The sequence below is a fragment of the Elgaria multicarinata genome, chromosome 3 (genome assembly GCF_023053635.1).
Source record: "Elgaria multicarinata webbii isolate HBS135686 ecotype San Diego chromosome 3, rElgMul1.1.pri, whole genome shotgun sequence".
NCBI classification, from domain to species: domain Eukaryota; kingdom Metazoa; phylum Chordata; class Lepidosauria; order Squamata; family Anguidae; genus Elgaria; species Elgaria multicarinata.
The window spans coordinates 45,199,334-45,214,833 of record NC_086173.1 but is presented as its reverse complement, the minus strand read 5'-3'; the positions used below and the strand labels follow the sequence as shown (position 1 = coordinate 45,214,833).

Below are 15,500 nucleotides of genomic sequence, written 5' to 3'. Positions count from 1 at the left end.
TTTATGTCAAACACGCCAAGCTCAAATACTGCTTCAGAAATAAATTCATAAAAACAGACACTTTTCATTAAAGATTCTGTAAGTGGGGGTTGTTATTTTCCACCTAAATCACCACTTAACAGGATATAAATCATTCACTCAGACCTATATAAATTATACATTTGTAATTTCCAATCAGAGAGCTTACATAAACGTTTACATTCACAAAGCTTTCAAAAGCAAATGTGGCAACGAGGCAGATCCCAAGGACATGGACTCGGACACTGCTGTCAATCTGCATCTTTGATTTACTGCCAGGAGAACAGGAGAAACACACACACACCACTACAAGTGGTCAGAGAGAAAAGCAAAGTCTTGAAGTGCACATTTCTGATGAGCACTGCTAATCAGCATTCCAAGAAGTAGCCAAGTGATTTAGTCATGATTAGGGATGTGCAAATCTGCAAAATTTGAGCTTGCCGACGTTCTCGAAATTCTGTCTTGAAGCTCGTTCTGACCCGAGTCCATATCAGATTGTGAGCTCCCCCACCACCGCCACTTTTTGCAAGAAAACCTGTGCGTGTTTTTCTAAATGTATGCATCAGTTGTGTGCATCATTGAAATATATACATTCTTCTCCTATGGATTAAAGTGTAGTTGTATGCATTTTTTTAAAAAAAGTATGCATTTTTCATGCACATTTTTAGAATGTATGCATGCTGACGGATGTATTTTTGTGGACTGCAAATCATATTGCAAGCTCGAATTTGGTCCAGAAGGTATGAACTGGGTAAAATCCTGACAAAAAAGGAACTGAATGAATTTCTCATACATCCCTGGTCACAACTGCAAACCTGAAGGCTGGAGGTTTAAATCTCATTTTGATCTTAGTATTCCCTGGTGCTGAAGCTCTTCTCTGCCTCATGCAAATTCTGACAAAAAACTATGTGCTTCTAGCTTTTGGGCAATGCAAAAACCCTATGCCAGATTCACCAAAGTATGTCTTCAACTGTAATGATACTAAGTTCAATGGTCTTCAACAGATTTTTATCTAGTTCTAAAGTGGAGGAGTTGCACCTCATAAAATTAAAAATCCATGAACTTTTCAAATTTTCCCTATTACTAGTTTCCAAAGAATTATAAACATGCCAGGTTTTATCATTTTAGTTTATTTACAAGACAACTAGTCTATCACCCCTGGGCTTCACAGGAAAGAAGCAGCTGTTTATATAGAACTGGAAACACACAGCACATTATTAATTATCACCAACCTCTCCCTCTGAAGAAAAATCCATGGCATGTCCAATCAGACACCTGCCCAAAACATGATAAACCAGTAGGCCCCTTTAGGCATTCTTTGAAAGAAATGTTGATTATAGAAAAATTCTCATAGACACTTCTCATTTCTCAAAGACAGCCTGTTTGGTATAGTGATGTCTTCAGCAACAAGCCCAGGGGCCTGTGCCTTTAGTTCCAACAAGAGAAGTGGGAGAAGGAAATACTTTTTTTCTGATGGGATTTAGTGGCTTAAAAGCCAATTTCTTTTTATGGCCATGTCTTCACAGCACTTATTTGGGGAATCAGATGCATTTACACAGGGCAGGCAATCCTCATAGTCCTCCACAGGACTTCATCTCATGCTGATCCCCCTCATTAGGTATGGTGTCATGGGAAAAAGAGGTATCTACCTTTCTAAACAACACTCCTCACACGTCTGGTTATTCACTACATCCAGCAGCTCAAAAGTGGCTATCGTGCAGGCATGCCCTTAATCTTGACAAGATTGCAAAATTCAAAATCAAATCCAATGAAACCAACTTGCAGACTTGCCCACTCAAGAAAGAACTTGCCACACCACCCATGTAATTAGCCCATCTGGAATTAATCTTCAAATCCAATTAAGTTCTAATACGCAGGAATATTTTTTTACAGCACCTGTTCTCTTTATCTTTCCCTCTGGGGATTTCCATTTTAAATGCCTTTTAAAAGTCAAATTACTAAAACCTATTCACTAATTTTGTTCCTATCAAACAGAAGCTTCCCTCTTCCCACTACAAGTAATCTGTAAACCCGGTTCTCCTAAAAGAGGAAGGTACCCATGATCTTCCCCCGCCCCAGCCCCGCATGGACTATTTAATTAGACAATGACATTGTTAAAAACCTTAGCAAACTTCAAGCTGGGAGACTGCTAGGGAAACAATGTCTTCATTACCAATTTGGAAGTGATCATGGTGTTCGCATATGTGGTTGTGTTACTGTAGCTTTGGATTTTCCGCACCGTGGAATGTCAAACAGTTGGCTGACCAGCAGTGGCTCCACATAAAGGACAGCATGGAGAACTTCAGTCTACATGAAAGCTGGACAAAACTCAAGCAGCAAAAGAAACAATCATACTAGGGGTGTGGGAAGATTTGGCTGCAGTTAGCACATTTTAAAAACACATTTTGTCCTGAAAATAGAATCACTTCTGGTTCCAAACTGGTAGGAAATTATTTTTTCTATCAAAGTACAGGAGCAAAGTTTGTACAGGTACAGGAGACTGTTATCCCTTGGGTCCCTATAAGAACTAGCTGTTATGAACTAAATTAGTGAGCAAAATTTGCGGTGAAACTAAGAGACCAGCAAACCACTGGAACGGAAGGCCTTTATGCTGCATCAAAGCTATATTCAATGTGGTCTGTAACAGGTATTTGCAAAAGCAAGTGGTACAGTCCATTCTGCATGTTGGGATTCATCTGTGTCTTTTCCTCCATCCACAGTGAAAAGCTTATGTCTCATTAAAGAGCCCACAAATGTTTGAAAATTCCTATGGACAGAAGCCTTGTACTGAATTTTTCTGACCATTGTTCTGCCAATTCTCTTCCATTATTTTTACTCTATTTAAGAGATTTTTTTTATTCCATCCTTCATCAATTATCAAATACAATACAAGAGCTAAATTTAGGGGTGGGGGGGGAATAGTACTAAAAATAGGAGGATGCAGAGACATTTTTATGGTGAATATGTGCAATTACACCCTTGTACTCAGTCACCACGCTGACCTTATCTGCTAATTTATTCCAGCAAAAGCTGAATCTGCCTATGCCATGATCCCATCTCATGGGTTTGCTTCCCCTTCCCTTATAGAAATGGGTCACATGTAATAGGGATATGGTTCTTCAAGTAAAACTATAAATTCAAGGTTAATAAACCCAAACCTGCAGTTCTGGTGGAATGGAATGCATATGGAAGGGAACATTCAAATGTTTATTCCATGAGCACAAACAAGATAAAACAACGTGTACAGAGCGCTGGTCTTGATATGCCATTGTTTTCAGAAGAGAAACAATGGCTTTAATATCAGAGGTGTTTTACTACCAGAGATGGCACCACTTATTTGGGATTATTCTGACATAAACACATCCACCTCTGCTTTATTTCTGAAAGAGAAAAAATGGGCCTTTAGCTCTTGCTTAAAAGCATTTCAACCACATCTGAATATTTCAGCAGGGAGAAAATTAAAATTTTACTCTGGTTTGGATGAGAGCTCTCATACAAGTTCAGTAGTTAGTCTTTGACTTCTTTTTCAATTAGCTGATGGGATATTTCTGCCTCTTAAACCATCTTCTGGCTGTGGAAAACAAGCAAGGAGTGGAAAGATGGTAGAAGTAGGATGGACAGCTAGAGATTCCTCCATTCAATATTTGGTTTGACACCATCATAAACCTCACGTCTGCTGCCTCAATTTAGGTAGAACAGTGTGGTGCAAATAACAAATCCAGACAAAGCAAGAAACTTGCTGGGCTGTATTTTTTAAAATCTATTTTAAAGCTATTCAGCAATGGGCAATTTTATATAATTTCTGGTCATACAGTGCTTAGATTATTTAATCATAGGCAAAGTATGCATGCAGAATACTTTGCAAAAAATATATATAATGCATAATATATGGTTATTAGCACATCTGAAAAAGAAGCGTATGACAGCAGACAGCTGCTACAGGAGAATATCCTCCTGCCAACAAGCCAGGACAAGAAATCTCTGAACATCCAGGATGCGTCTGTGACTAAAGCCCTTGGCAAACTCTGGCAGTAACACTCATGCATTAAAGACTATTGGTAGGGGAGCGGGTAGAAAAGAGGAGTGGTCTCTGAAAACACATTGTCAAGAGATAAAACTTTGTATGATAAAATAATTAAGATTTACAGATTAGAGGATAGCAACAGTGCTTGCTTTGATCTGAGGCTGTAAGATGAAAACAAATCTTACCTTGCTGGATCAGGAAAAAAATCATCTTTCCCTGCATTCCATCTACAATAGGCAAGTGCCTTTGGTAGGTCACAAGTGGCACATGATGGTGATAGCTACTTCACTGTTTGTCTCCAACATCTGGTAATCAGAGATGCCATTCTGCTAACATGGCTGATACCTCTTAACAGACCTATTTTGGATCTATATTTGTGACCTTTCAGTTCTTGAGCAGTGTTTAGTTATTAATTTCTATAGGTTAATAATTTTATAACCACCTGTGACTTTATGTAATCCATTTTTGAAAGCTACGCTAGCTGGCATCACAACATCCTGTGGCAATGCATTTAATGCGTTGATTACGTACTGTGAGGATTAATATAATAGCGTTATAATACTTATTAATTACATTTCTACACTACCCAATAGTTTAAGCTATTTGGGCAGTTCACTGGGTGTTTTACTTATTTTCCTAATAATTTCCAGGATTGTATTTGCCTGTGTCACTGCTGCAGCACACTATGGTGAAATGTTTAGCTCAAATTAAAATACTGATATGAGGTTGTTCTGCCCAGTTCTTTGATGAAAACACAGGAATAGAATTACAAAGTTTGGAGAAAACATAAAATTGGGATCAACTACTACTAAGTGGAATAAATTCAAAAGTGATACAAGTTGGAGAGATAGACTGTAAACAAGAATAAAAAGAAAGCTCAGCCTAGATTATGACATCTCGGATAGGAGCAGCACGTGGGTTGTGTGGCTACATGGCAATTTTAGCTTTTATTTAAATACAGTTTGTAGCTCACATAGTTAAGAAGGAAAATTAAAACAAATGCAAGCAGTGTATTCTAAACTCATTTAATCCAGAGAGAAGGTAACACACACACACACCACAATTTTCAGTGGTTTAAATAAATTATTTTCAACTTTGCATTAGAAGTACAAGGGCTCCTGAATACTTCTTTGAAAGAGACTGACTTTCTAGACAAGGCTTTTATGATGCCATCATCTTGCTTGATAAGAAAATGTTCTTCATCGATGCTAGTTGGGTAGGGGAAGCTATAGCACTGAGCACAAGTAACAATTGGGAGGAGGTGTTGGGGTGGATATGACCAAAGAGGACTGTGAATTCAAAGAAGATAACATGCCCAGATGGTAGACATTTAGCCACATTTTTGGAAGGTTAAAATTAACCTGTTAGTAGTAATGCCAGAGATGTTCCCAAAACACATAGGGATAAAATGTGACATTGTTGGGGATAGGTAGAACTTCACTTCTAACTGGTGAACAGGAGGACTAACCACTCATGCATCCTACTTTTTGCTTGCAAGATCATTGTCTCATTATTCATTGGGTCCTCCACCTTTGACTACAAGTATATAAAAGCACAGGTAATGAGAGTTCTTTTCTGTTGCTGCTTCACTTCGCTCTCTCACTGCTTCGCCTCTGACCTTATCTGAACCACTGGACCCAAGGATTTGGATAACCTCTTTAGGCTCTTAGATCTTGCAAAAAGTTTTAGCCATTCACCTTCTGAAGTTAGCATTAGAATTGTTTTTGAGGTTGGGAATTATTTCCAAGTGTTTGGTTTTTCCTTTCACTCTAGCTTCAACTCAATATAATTCATCACATGCATAGAGAAACGCAGTAATGCTTTATTTTAGCTTTTTATATTCAAGTAATGTGCAGGAGGAAGTAAAAGGGAGAGATAACAATTTTAGCATGTTTTAGTTTAGCGTTAAGCCATAAGTAGTAAGCAAGAGGGTAAGGAGGAAGAGTCATAACAATGTTAGAAGCTCACACTGTAATCTTGCTAGCTACATTTGTAGTGCCAGCTTTGGCAATTAAAATTCTTTTGGGTAATCTCATATTTTTGTTACATTTTCTTTCCCTGTAATCACAGAGAAAGTTTCTAATGCTCAGATAACCACCATGCTACTTTCTTTACTTTAATTTTGTAATTTTCTTAAAGCATTAAAAAGATTTCAAATTACTTTTTAGTCTGTGGTAATGTTTGCCTGTTTGGACTTTGCTTGGTTAACCGCCAGGGTGTTTAGAATCCATTTGGCATAGGTTCTGAAGTTAAACAAACAAACTTGTGAATGACAAGCTGAAGACGAGTCATCATGGCCATTCTATTGCAAGACAGATATGCTAAACTGAGAATGAATGTCAGAATAAAATACCCCCATTCCCGCACTGAGGTAACTGGTGGTGAGGTACAGCGTAGTTTTCCGGTTTCCACTTAAAAACTAAATGTAAAATAGAGAATATACAGGAGAGTAATGAAGAGTATAAAGGCATTGGAATCAGAGGAAGCACACACACACACACAAAAGTGTAGTTGGAACTAGAAACTAGACTTTTAAAACAAAACAAAACAAAAGGCACAGTGGCAGGTGTTAGGCAAAAGCTGAATCCATCAGTGATGTGGCATAATGAACCCTACTGCTTTGTAATACTTGATATGGGAGGAGAGAAGGGGTTGTTATAACACTAGAGCATTTGCTGAACCACAGCAAATCACCCTCAATGATTCTTGCAATGAAGCTTTGTATTTAGCACCACACACCCCTCTCTCTGAGGAACATCAACAAAGCATCACCATTCTCAATTTATATACCGGACTTTATGCTAAAACTAAAATCTAGTAGTTGGCAATTCCTAAGACTAGCATTCCATATGATGCTGAAGCAACAGCCCAAATGCAAAAACCTTACCCAGTTTTTGGCTTTGCAAGGGGCAAAGGTCCCTTTGTAGCACAAATGACATCAAGTATCTTTCATCTTTTACCAGCCCAAAGCAATTTCCTACACATTAGAACATCAATAAAAACATAACTTACTGCAAAAGACGACAACTTTGCATTGGTGCTAAGATCATAGGTATTTTTCTAAAGTCAACAAGGGAACAGAGTCCTGCAAAAGCACTAAACCTCAGCTACTTTGAATGCTTCAAAGGATCCATAAAATTCAGATCCCCTTTGGATTTTTTTTTTTTTTTGGCATGCTGCATTTGATGGAATGTTGAGACATCCATGAAATAAGTCTAGAGCTGGAGTCCTGCAGTGCAGCAACCAACTTCAAGAGTACATCGCAGCCGGAGACTCACAGGGGTGCCCAATAAGATGACAGCTAGATAATGGAAAGTCAGACTTGGCAGACTAACTGAATACTGCTTCAGGAAGAAGAGGAGGTGTTTGTAACCCCCAGAAACACAAAAATAGAGAACTGCTCACCATAAACGTAAATTGCAAATGGACAAGGATGCCAAATTTTAGGGTTGTCCAGTACTCATAACTTCCAGTGACTTCATCCAACTATGCTATTATAAGTAACCCCAATACATTTTGGAAGGGACAACAAAAATTCATAGATAATTTAGTGTTCTGCTAAATGTAATTTAAGCAACATTTGCCTGTCACATAGGTTCTTCTTTCCACTTAAAACCCTCTGGTGTATACTTGATAGAAAGCTATAAATGAATGTGGGATATTATCCAGTCTGGAAATTCTCTTATTGAGACTATCAGTCTCACAAGGGCAAGATACATTCGTAGCTTAAATGAGAGATAAACAGAAAAGACTGGGAGAAATAGGAAGGAAAAGTCTTCTAATGTAACCCTGCATACCCAAGCTTTCTAAATTTTTGAAAATAAGGAAATTAGCTGTTTCTCTATTTGAAATGTTAACCTAATACTATTGTTCCTGGTGTTAGCTGAAGTCACAAATACTCTGCCTGTACATACACAGCTGAAAAGACAAATGTTTTAACGTTGCTTAGACTTAGGTGCTGGTTACATGAATTTTATATAAAGTTCATTTTACTGCAATCATGAAAAAGACCCCTGTTCCAGAAACTTACTCAGGGAATTCATTTGCTATAGGGAAAACAACTATTTAAACATCGCACTTTTATTCTGGTTCGATAAACGTCCTAATTTTCACACTAGGTTAAACCTCCAGTGCTTTATACCAGTTGGATGACCATCCAGATGCAGTTAACAGCCTTGCTGTCAAAGCTGACTTGGCCTTTAAAGAGCCAAAATAAAGAGAGTGGTAAAGACATAAAGAACTTGCACTGCCAGAGGCCTCAGAAATACGCCTGGATTCATAAAGCTGGAGCAAACCTGGTGTTGTTGGTTTTCCTGTTTTTGTGATATTTAAGACATGGATGAGTCATGTGTGTTCTCATGGGAACCAGCAATGCCTGAAACATTTTGTCATGGGTGCAACAGCTCCTGCCCAGTCCCACAAACACGCACTGACTCAAACTCACAAGGATAGAAAGAGAGCAGGCCTGTTATTTTCCCTTTAAAGCACCTCTTCACTCACTGAGGCCCTACAGCCAGTAATGCTCTCAGCAATTTTTTCAGCTGTGTGGTTTTGATCCCATCATGGGCTTCTATTTGTGCAGAAATACTCATTCAGAAACTGTTTTCCAAAGTAAAGAAACATACCAAGACTACGTACGTTATGCAATGAGCAAGCTTCGTATAAGCGCTGCTTCAGGTCTCTGTAATTTTACATACATCACCTTTTCTCTGACTGCAGGAGCTTAAAGAGCAACTGTTCTCCTGCCCAGCTAGAAAACACAGGGGTTCAATAGCTTCTGCTATATTTAAACGGCTGCTAACATTGTGAGATAAATGTATTCCACATTATACAAACATTGACTTCTTGGGGCATATCCAACAAATTTCTAAAAGCTCTTTCATGTGAGTGCTACCCATATATACTGTACTCCAAGGCTCTCCAACGCAAATCTTCCTTATTTTGTAGAAGGATAGTTGAGCTGGTTTGTAGTAGAAGGCTGCCAAGAGACCAGACTTTGAAACCCTTTTACCCCAATAAATAATTTAGCTTAAGTAGCTCTTTCACTTTTTCCTGTTCTAGACATGTTAAGAACAAACACTGCCTGCCAGCAGTCTCCGTCATCTAAATCTGTAACCTGGAACAAAATATGTTCCTCTGTCTTCAAGTATGGGTGATTCAGTATTATATATTCCCAATGTGAAGGTAAGGAATCAAATACAGACAAAGGAAGATAACCTGTACTTTATGACAGAATGAAAAGCTCACAATGTATCACAATGTGTTTTCCCCATTTCTTTTTGCAAATTGGCACAGCCCTCTTACGTCTGAACCCTGTGAAGGCAACCACCCTTAGTTCCCACTATTTAAATATAGCAGTCATAAAGCCATTGACAATAATGCTCCCCTATTTTACTCGAACCGAAGTATCAATGAAGTTATTATTAGCCAAATAAAATAAGCAAGATAGTACTTGAAGAGTGAGGTTTTACATTGTTAACCTGCTTTATATTCCAACAAGCCCAACATCTATCAGGAATGCTCTTAACATAAAGACAACACCTTGATAATCCTTTCCGAAGCCCGTACTCTCACAATCAGTGATAAGGTATTTTATAATACCAGGTCTTTCATATTATTCAAGACCAAAGTGGCCCTTCAAACATAGAATTTACTATGCTTCACAAAGCTTTAACAATGTTGCAAATGTAAAGGGTGGGAGAAGAGAAACTACAACTTCAAATGCACAGGATTACTACATGCGTCAGAACAGTTCATGAATCTGAACTACGTGTCGGAATGGACAATTAGAGGTCCCTATAAAAACATCTGTAGCAACCTAAAAGTTTACCCAGTAAAATCACTGGTTTAATTCTTAATAGACCCAGAAAAGTGTGGATAGCACTCTGTTTCTCCACAGTGGCCTGAAGCATAAAGCACAGCATGATGGGATCTAGAAGATTGCATGGGAAAGAAATTGCTTGGGCTATCTGGCTCAATGGCATTCTACAGTTTCTAGTGATGGGCAACATGAGCAATATTAAGGAACAAGGGAGAATAGCCAAATGCATCTCTCACACTACATTCTATTCCCAATGCAGTTCAAAAAGTACTTAAGAGGACTGCAGCAACAGCAAGATTTATTCCCGTGACCTAGTAAGTGGCAAATGCAGTATTTAAATACCTATCAGATATGCCAAAATATAGCATTTCCAAACACACCAGATTAAAAAAAGACTCAGTGAACAATTCAAGTGATGGCAAACTAGCTATCTTGGTAAGCTTGTATTCAAAGAAGTGAGAACTTCTGAGAACCAGTGTTATTCCAGGCTGCAAGCCATAGCTGGAAATTTCTGAAATTGTGCATCCTCAGCATGTGAACAAACTGCTTGGAGAACTGAGGCACATGTGATTTTTAGATTCTTGCCCATCCTGGCTTGTCAGATTGGCCAGGGTTGCCTGGATATTTGGACCTGAGAGGTGCTTAATGCCTCTTTAAGGGATGGTGAGATCCATGCAGCTTTGAAGCAAACAAAAAACAAATTTAGATCCCATAGTTTTGGATAACAACTGCCCAGTGTCAAATTTGCCATTCTTGGGCAATGTACTGGAGTGCGTGGGAGCTTCACAACTCCAGGCAGTGTTGAATGATACTGACTGTTTAAACCCATTCCAATCCTGTTTCAAACCTAGCTATTGGACAGAAACAGCTTTGGTCACGAAGGATGATGACTTATACTGAGGAATGGATGGGGGAGTGCAACCCTATTCTTCTGGATATTTCAGTGGCTTTCCATATCATCAACCATAGTATCCTTCTGGATGGATATCTGGGACGGGCTTAGGAGGCACAGTGTTAAGGTGGCTTTGATCCTTCCTGGAAGAGCAGTCTCAGAGAGTTGTTGAATGACATCTGTTCCACCCCGTAACCATTAGTGGTGTGTGTGCACGTTCTCAGTGTTCCATCCTGTTTCCCATGCTTTCTAATATCTACATGGAATTGATGAGGGAAATCATCAGGAGGTTTGGGCTGAAGTGTCATCAGTATGCAAATGATACTCAGCTCTACCTCTCGTTTCCATCTGCACATACCAGGGCGACTGTGGAACTCTTGAATCGATGTATAGGGGCTTTTTTGTGGTGGATGAGGGTGAATAAACCTTGACTTAATCCAGACAAGATTGAGGTACTGCAGGTTGGGAAACGAACTACTCTGGATGGAGGTTTACAACTGATCGGGTTGCAGTACCCCTGGAAGTTTGGCAATCCTCCTAGACTCTGCTAACTGGGCAAGCTCAAGTGGCTGCAATGTCCAGGAATGTTTGTTACCAGCCTAGACTGGTATTCCAGGTGCAGCCCTATCCAGAGAGGACACACCTTGCTTGGTTATCTATGCACCAGTGATGTCCAGGCTGGACTACCACAATATGCTATTCGTTGGGCTGCCTTTAAAGACAGTCCGGAAATGTTAGCTGGTGCAGAATGTGGCCAACCTGAGTGTTGGTGGGGGTGAGGTGGTCAGATCATATGACATCTATTCTGCACTAGCTGCACTGGTCACCAGTGCAATTCTAAGCACAACTTGAGTGCTAATTTTGACCTGTAAAGCCTTAAACAGTTCTGAACCAAGCCTTCACCTTTATCAGCCTGCCCACACTTTTAAGATCAGCAACAGAGGCCCTTCTCATTAGCTCACCTTTGAAGGCAGCTAAGTATTGGGGACCAAATACACAAGAGAGGATGTTTTCTGGGATGGCTCTATGTTTCTGGAATGGGTTGTGATTGGACGTCCATCAGGTCTCATCACTGGAAGCTTTTAGGAAGGCCCCGAAGACTTTCCTGTTTTCTCTGGCCTTCTCCTGAGTATGTCTCAGTGGACTGTTTTGGGTTTTTAGCTGCAATTGAGTTTTAGATTCTATTACCATCTGGACTAAGATGTGTTTGTAAATTCTATTAATTTTGGTTGTTTTATTGTTGCTGTATGGCTTTTTATTGTTTAAAAAGCCTTGGGATGCCCTTTGCCCTTAGAGGCAGCCTAGAAAGATTTTAAATAAAAATACATATTTTAAATGAATACATTTTTGCAGACGATCACAGGCTGGTAGTGTAAGTAAATGTTCTTATCATACAAGTAAACATAAATGTGACTGATAGCTGAAGCCTCTGTAAACTCCCATTCTGTAATACCAGTATTTTGTCTACACCATCAAGAACACTTTGTGTATTAATGCCAGCTGTAGATACTGATTACAGTTAGTCAAATGTAGGTGTCATACGATCTTGGGGAGATTTTTTTGTTAATAGTACAAAAAAGCACACATTTATTTTGTCATTGAATTTCACAGTCTGCTTCAAATTTTCTGGTTTAGAAAGTGCACACTAACACATGTAAAGAATTGAAAGAATATCTCCAATTTTCTATTCTTTGAACCATACATACAAGACAGACATGTTGGAAATTTTCATAACAAGGCAAGAAAAGTGCTGATTGCCTGCAGTAAAAAAACAAAGGAATTATCTGTATCCTCAGTAGTGTCTAATCCTCTGGATCGATCAATGCCTTTACTTTCATAGTTTTCTACTCAGAGATCCCCCAACCCATTCCCCCTCCCCACGATGACCACATACACCTCACCCTCTGACTTGGGGCTCTCAAAATCCTTGTTTTCCATTTTGTTACTCTGCGTTCTGCAGCAATTGATGCTGCTCACCAGGCATCTTATAAACATATTCGAGACAACAAAAAATATTCTCACTGGCTGTCAGAAACCTGCAGCTTTTATTGCTGCATCATTTTGCTTCACTGAACATCTCACCTAAGCGTAATTGGGCAAAGGAAAAAGAAAACATTAGATAGGGATTAAAAGTCAACTGAGGAGTGACATTGACTGCCAAACACAAGAGGTATCATTAGTTCAGAGGGCTTGCTAGGAGGCACAAAGTAGTGCACCACATACTTCACAATGATGCTGAGCAGGGTCTGAAGAATGAGAGGAGCAGTTTTAGGGAAGAGGAAATTGAGCTTATACAAGAAAGTATTGCAAATGTGCTTTTCCGTAAGTATTGCTGTAGTATAATGTTTGTAGGCTGAGTGTAGAAGCATGCATGGTCCAATTTATCTTCAGTCATAGTGCTTTCTATTATGCCCAACAACCTCCTCAATTTCCAGATTGAGAGGTTTCACGGGGGACCTAACAGAGACAACAGCAAAAGAACCAGCGTGTCTTGGCAGAGCTGCACTCAGAGCTAGGAATCCTCTCTTAATAGCTCTCCAGAAATAGGCAACCCAACACGGAAAAGCATAACTCTGAATGACACAGGCCAATTGTGAATGACACAGGTCAGTGTAAGTTGGAGATAGCTCAGTGGTGGCATCTTCTAATGCATGGGGCAGGGCAGACAGAGTCAGGGAGGAGGAAGGCCAGAAGGTCTGCTGCTTATGCAGAGAACAGAGCAGAAAGCCTTACCTGGGGGTGGGTTAAAATGTCAAGCACATCTGTTACTTTGATAGCTAGCTTGGGCTTAAGAAACCCTTAGTCGAGGCTTCCAACAGTTAATCAGGTCCTCATCCTCACTGGGACAAAAGGGAGCTCTGGCCTATGAGTACTGAGTAAGTGCAAGCCCATGGCTTGCAACTGGTTTTTATTTCTGTATGGAAAAGCACAAAGTGAACTGTACCATCTTCTTTACTGCTAGATTTCGAGGTGGGCAAGGGCCTTATGCCAATAGAGATAAAGGTTATCAATACTTGCCTTATAGAACACATCAGGCACATATTGTTCACTGCTGGATTCCTTTGCATAGCCAAGTTCTGGAGCATCACGGCATGGTAACAAGCACTCATCACGTACTAGAGCCATGCACTGGTTGGATACTTGGTAGCCCTCAAAGTGGACTTGGTTATCAGGACCCCCTGGAAAAGAAGATACCTTTAAACAACTAAAGGACATGGATGGACATAATTTGTATGATACCTGAAATTGCTATAATAAGATGTCACTGAATTTATAAAGAAATAGCAGATGATTTCATTAGGCAACTCTGCATCAAACCCAGGGTTTCTATCTAAGACACAGCAAACTTCTTCAGACTCTGCCTTGCCTTAAATACTTCAAAGATGAATACACTACTTCCCAAAAGAAGCATCCAGATAAAGGAGATTATTAAAAATCACGTAAATCACTGGATATAATGCACAGGCCACATGTACTTTCTCCCTTACATTGTTTTATAAATATACTGGGATTCTGCCATTCTCGCAGTACTAAATAGTAGCTGTCAGACTGTTTCCTTATGGTTTTTATATTGTGGTGTAGACTTTTCTTGCGCATGTAAGACTGAACACTGTGTATACGATAATCGCCCCAAACGCCTCCTCTGCAACATCTTCACTACATCCCTAACCAGAATCAGACAGACATTTACAAATGTTTTTTAAAAGCACAACATTGTTTAATAGTTTTCTGACTGTAAACATGCCTAAGCAAAGGAACTAATGCCAAGTTGCTTCAGAGATTGGTTGGGAACTTTATTTTTACATAGAGGCACACCATCCCTAAAAAATGTTTTATTTAAAATAGTATTTCCCGCCCAAACAAAGAATGATTGATGGAAAGCACAAAAAGCAAACAGGTACTTCTGATTAACTGTAATCAAAAGGGAACAGGACTGGCCATTAGTATTATTTGTTACATTTCTTAGATGCCTTTCTTAAGAAAAGAAAAAAAGACTCAAGTCAACTTATTATAGAATTGAAACACAAAAAATTTAAAGCAGCTAGAACAATTATCTATTAAAGTACAAGCACTCCATAAAACAAATAAAACATCAGTGACAGCCATAAACAATTTGGCAGATACATTAAACAGCCCATCAGTTGCCTGAGCATAGCCAAGTTTTAACCTGGCACTGAAAAGATGATAATTGCCCTGTTGAGGCGACATGCTAAGCCATGGTGGTTAAGCATTTTGAATTACACATTGGCCCCATTCAGAAGACACGTTAAACTATGGCTTTAACCATGGTGGTTCAGCCAGAAAGCTGGGCTGTGTTCAGAAGACACCTTAAACCACAGCTATAACCAAAGTGGTTAAGCCAGAAAGCCTTATTCATCATGGTTAAAGCCGTAGTTTAAAGTGTCTTCTGAACATGGCCCGGCTTTCTGGCTTAACCACTGTGGTTACAAACCTCCCTATATTTACCCCATTGCACCAAGCAGCACAGCCTGTTTCTAACTATTAAGATTCCCTTGTTAGTTCAGTGAAAATTTCAGTTAATGAAAAGATTAGAAAGATAAACTTTGTTCCCTTATTCAGTAGCAAATAGATAGGAACAAGCATGACACAAATTAAATTAGTGACTATTTACACATGGCTCTTTGCACAAGTGACACACAAAATCAGTGTTAATTTGAGTAGCATAAGCATCAAAGGAAACAGAGTGCTTGTAAACAGGAAAGGGATGCCATTTTGAAAGACTG

At 39.3% G+C, this 15,500-nt stretch overlaps 1 protein-coding gene across 2 annotated transcripts in view; it reads right to left on the bottom strand.

Moving 5' to 3' along the window:
* Positions 1 to 15,500, bottom strand: part of NPLOC4 (NPL4 homolog, ubiquitin recognition factor) — a 58,706-nt gene that overhangs the window by 9,552 nt on the left and 33,654 nt on the right. For both annotated transcript variants that reach the window (XM_063120082.1, XM_063120083.1), the window contains one exon: positions 13,774 to 13,934. In XM_063120082.1, coding sequence (XP_062976152.1) covers positions 13,774 to 13,934 — 161 coding nt within the window. The remainder of the gene's footprint in view (positions 1 to 13,773; positions 13,935 to 15,500) is intronic.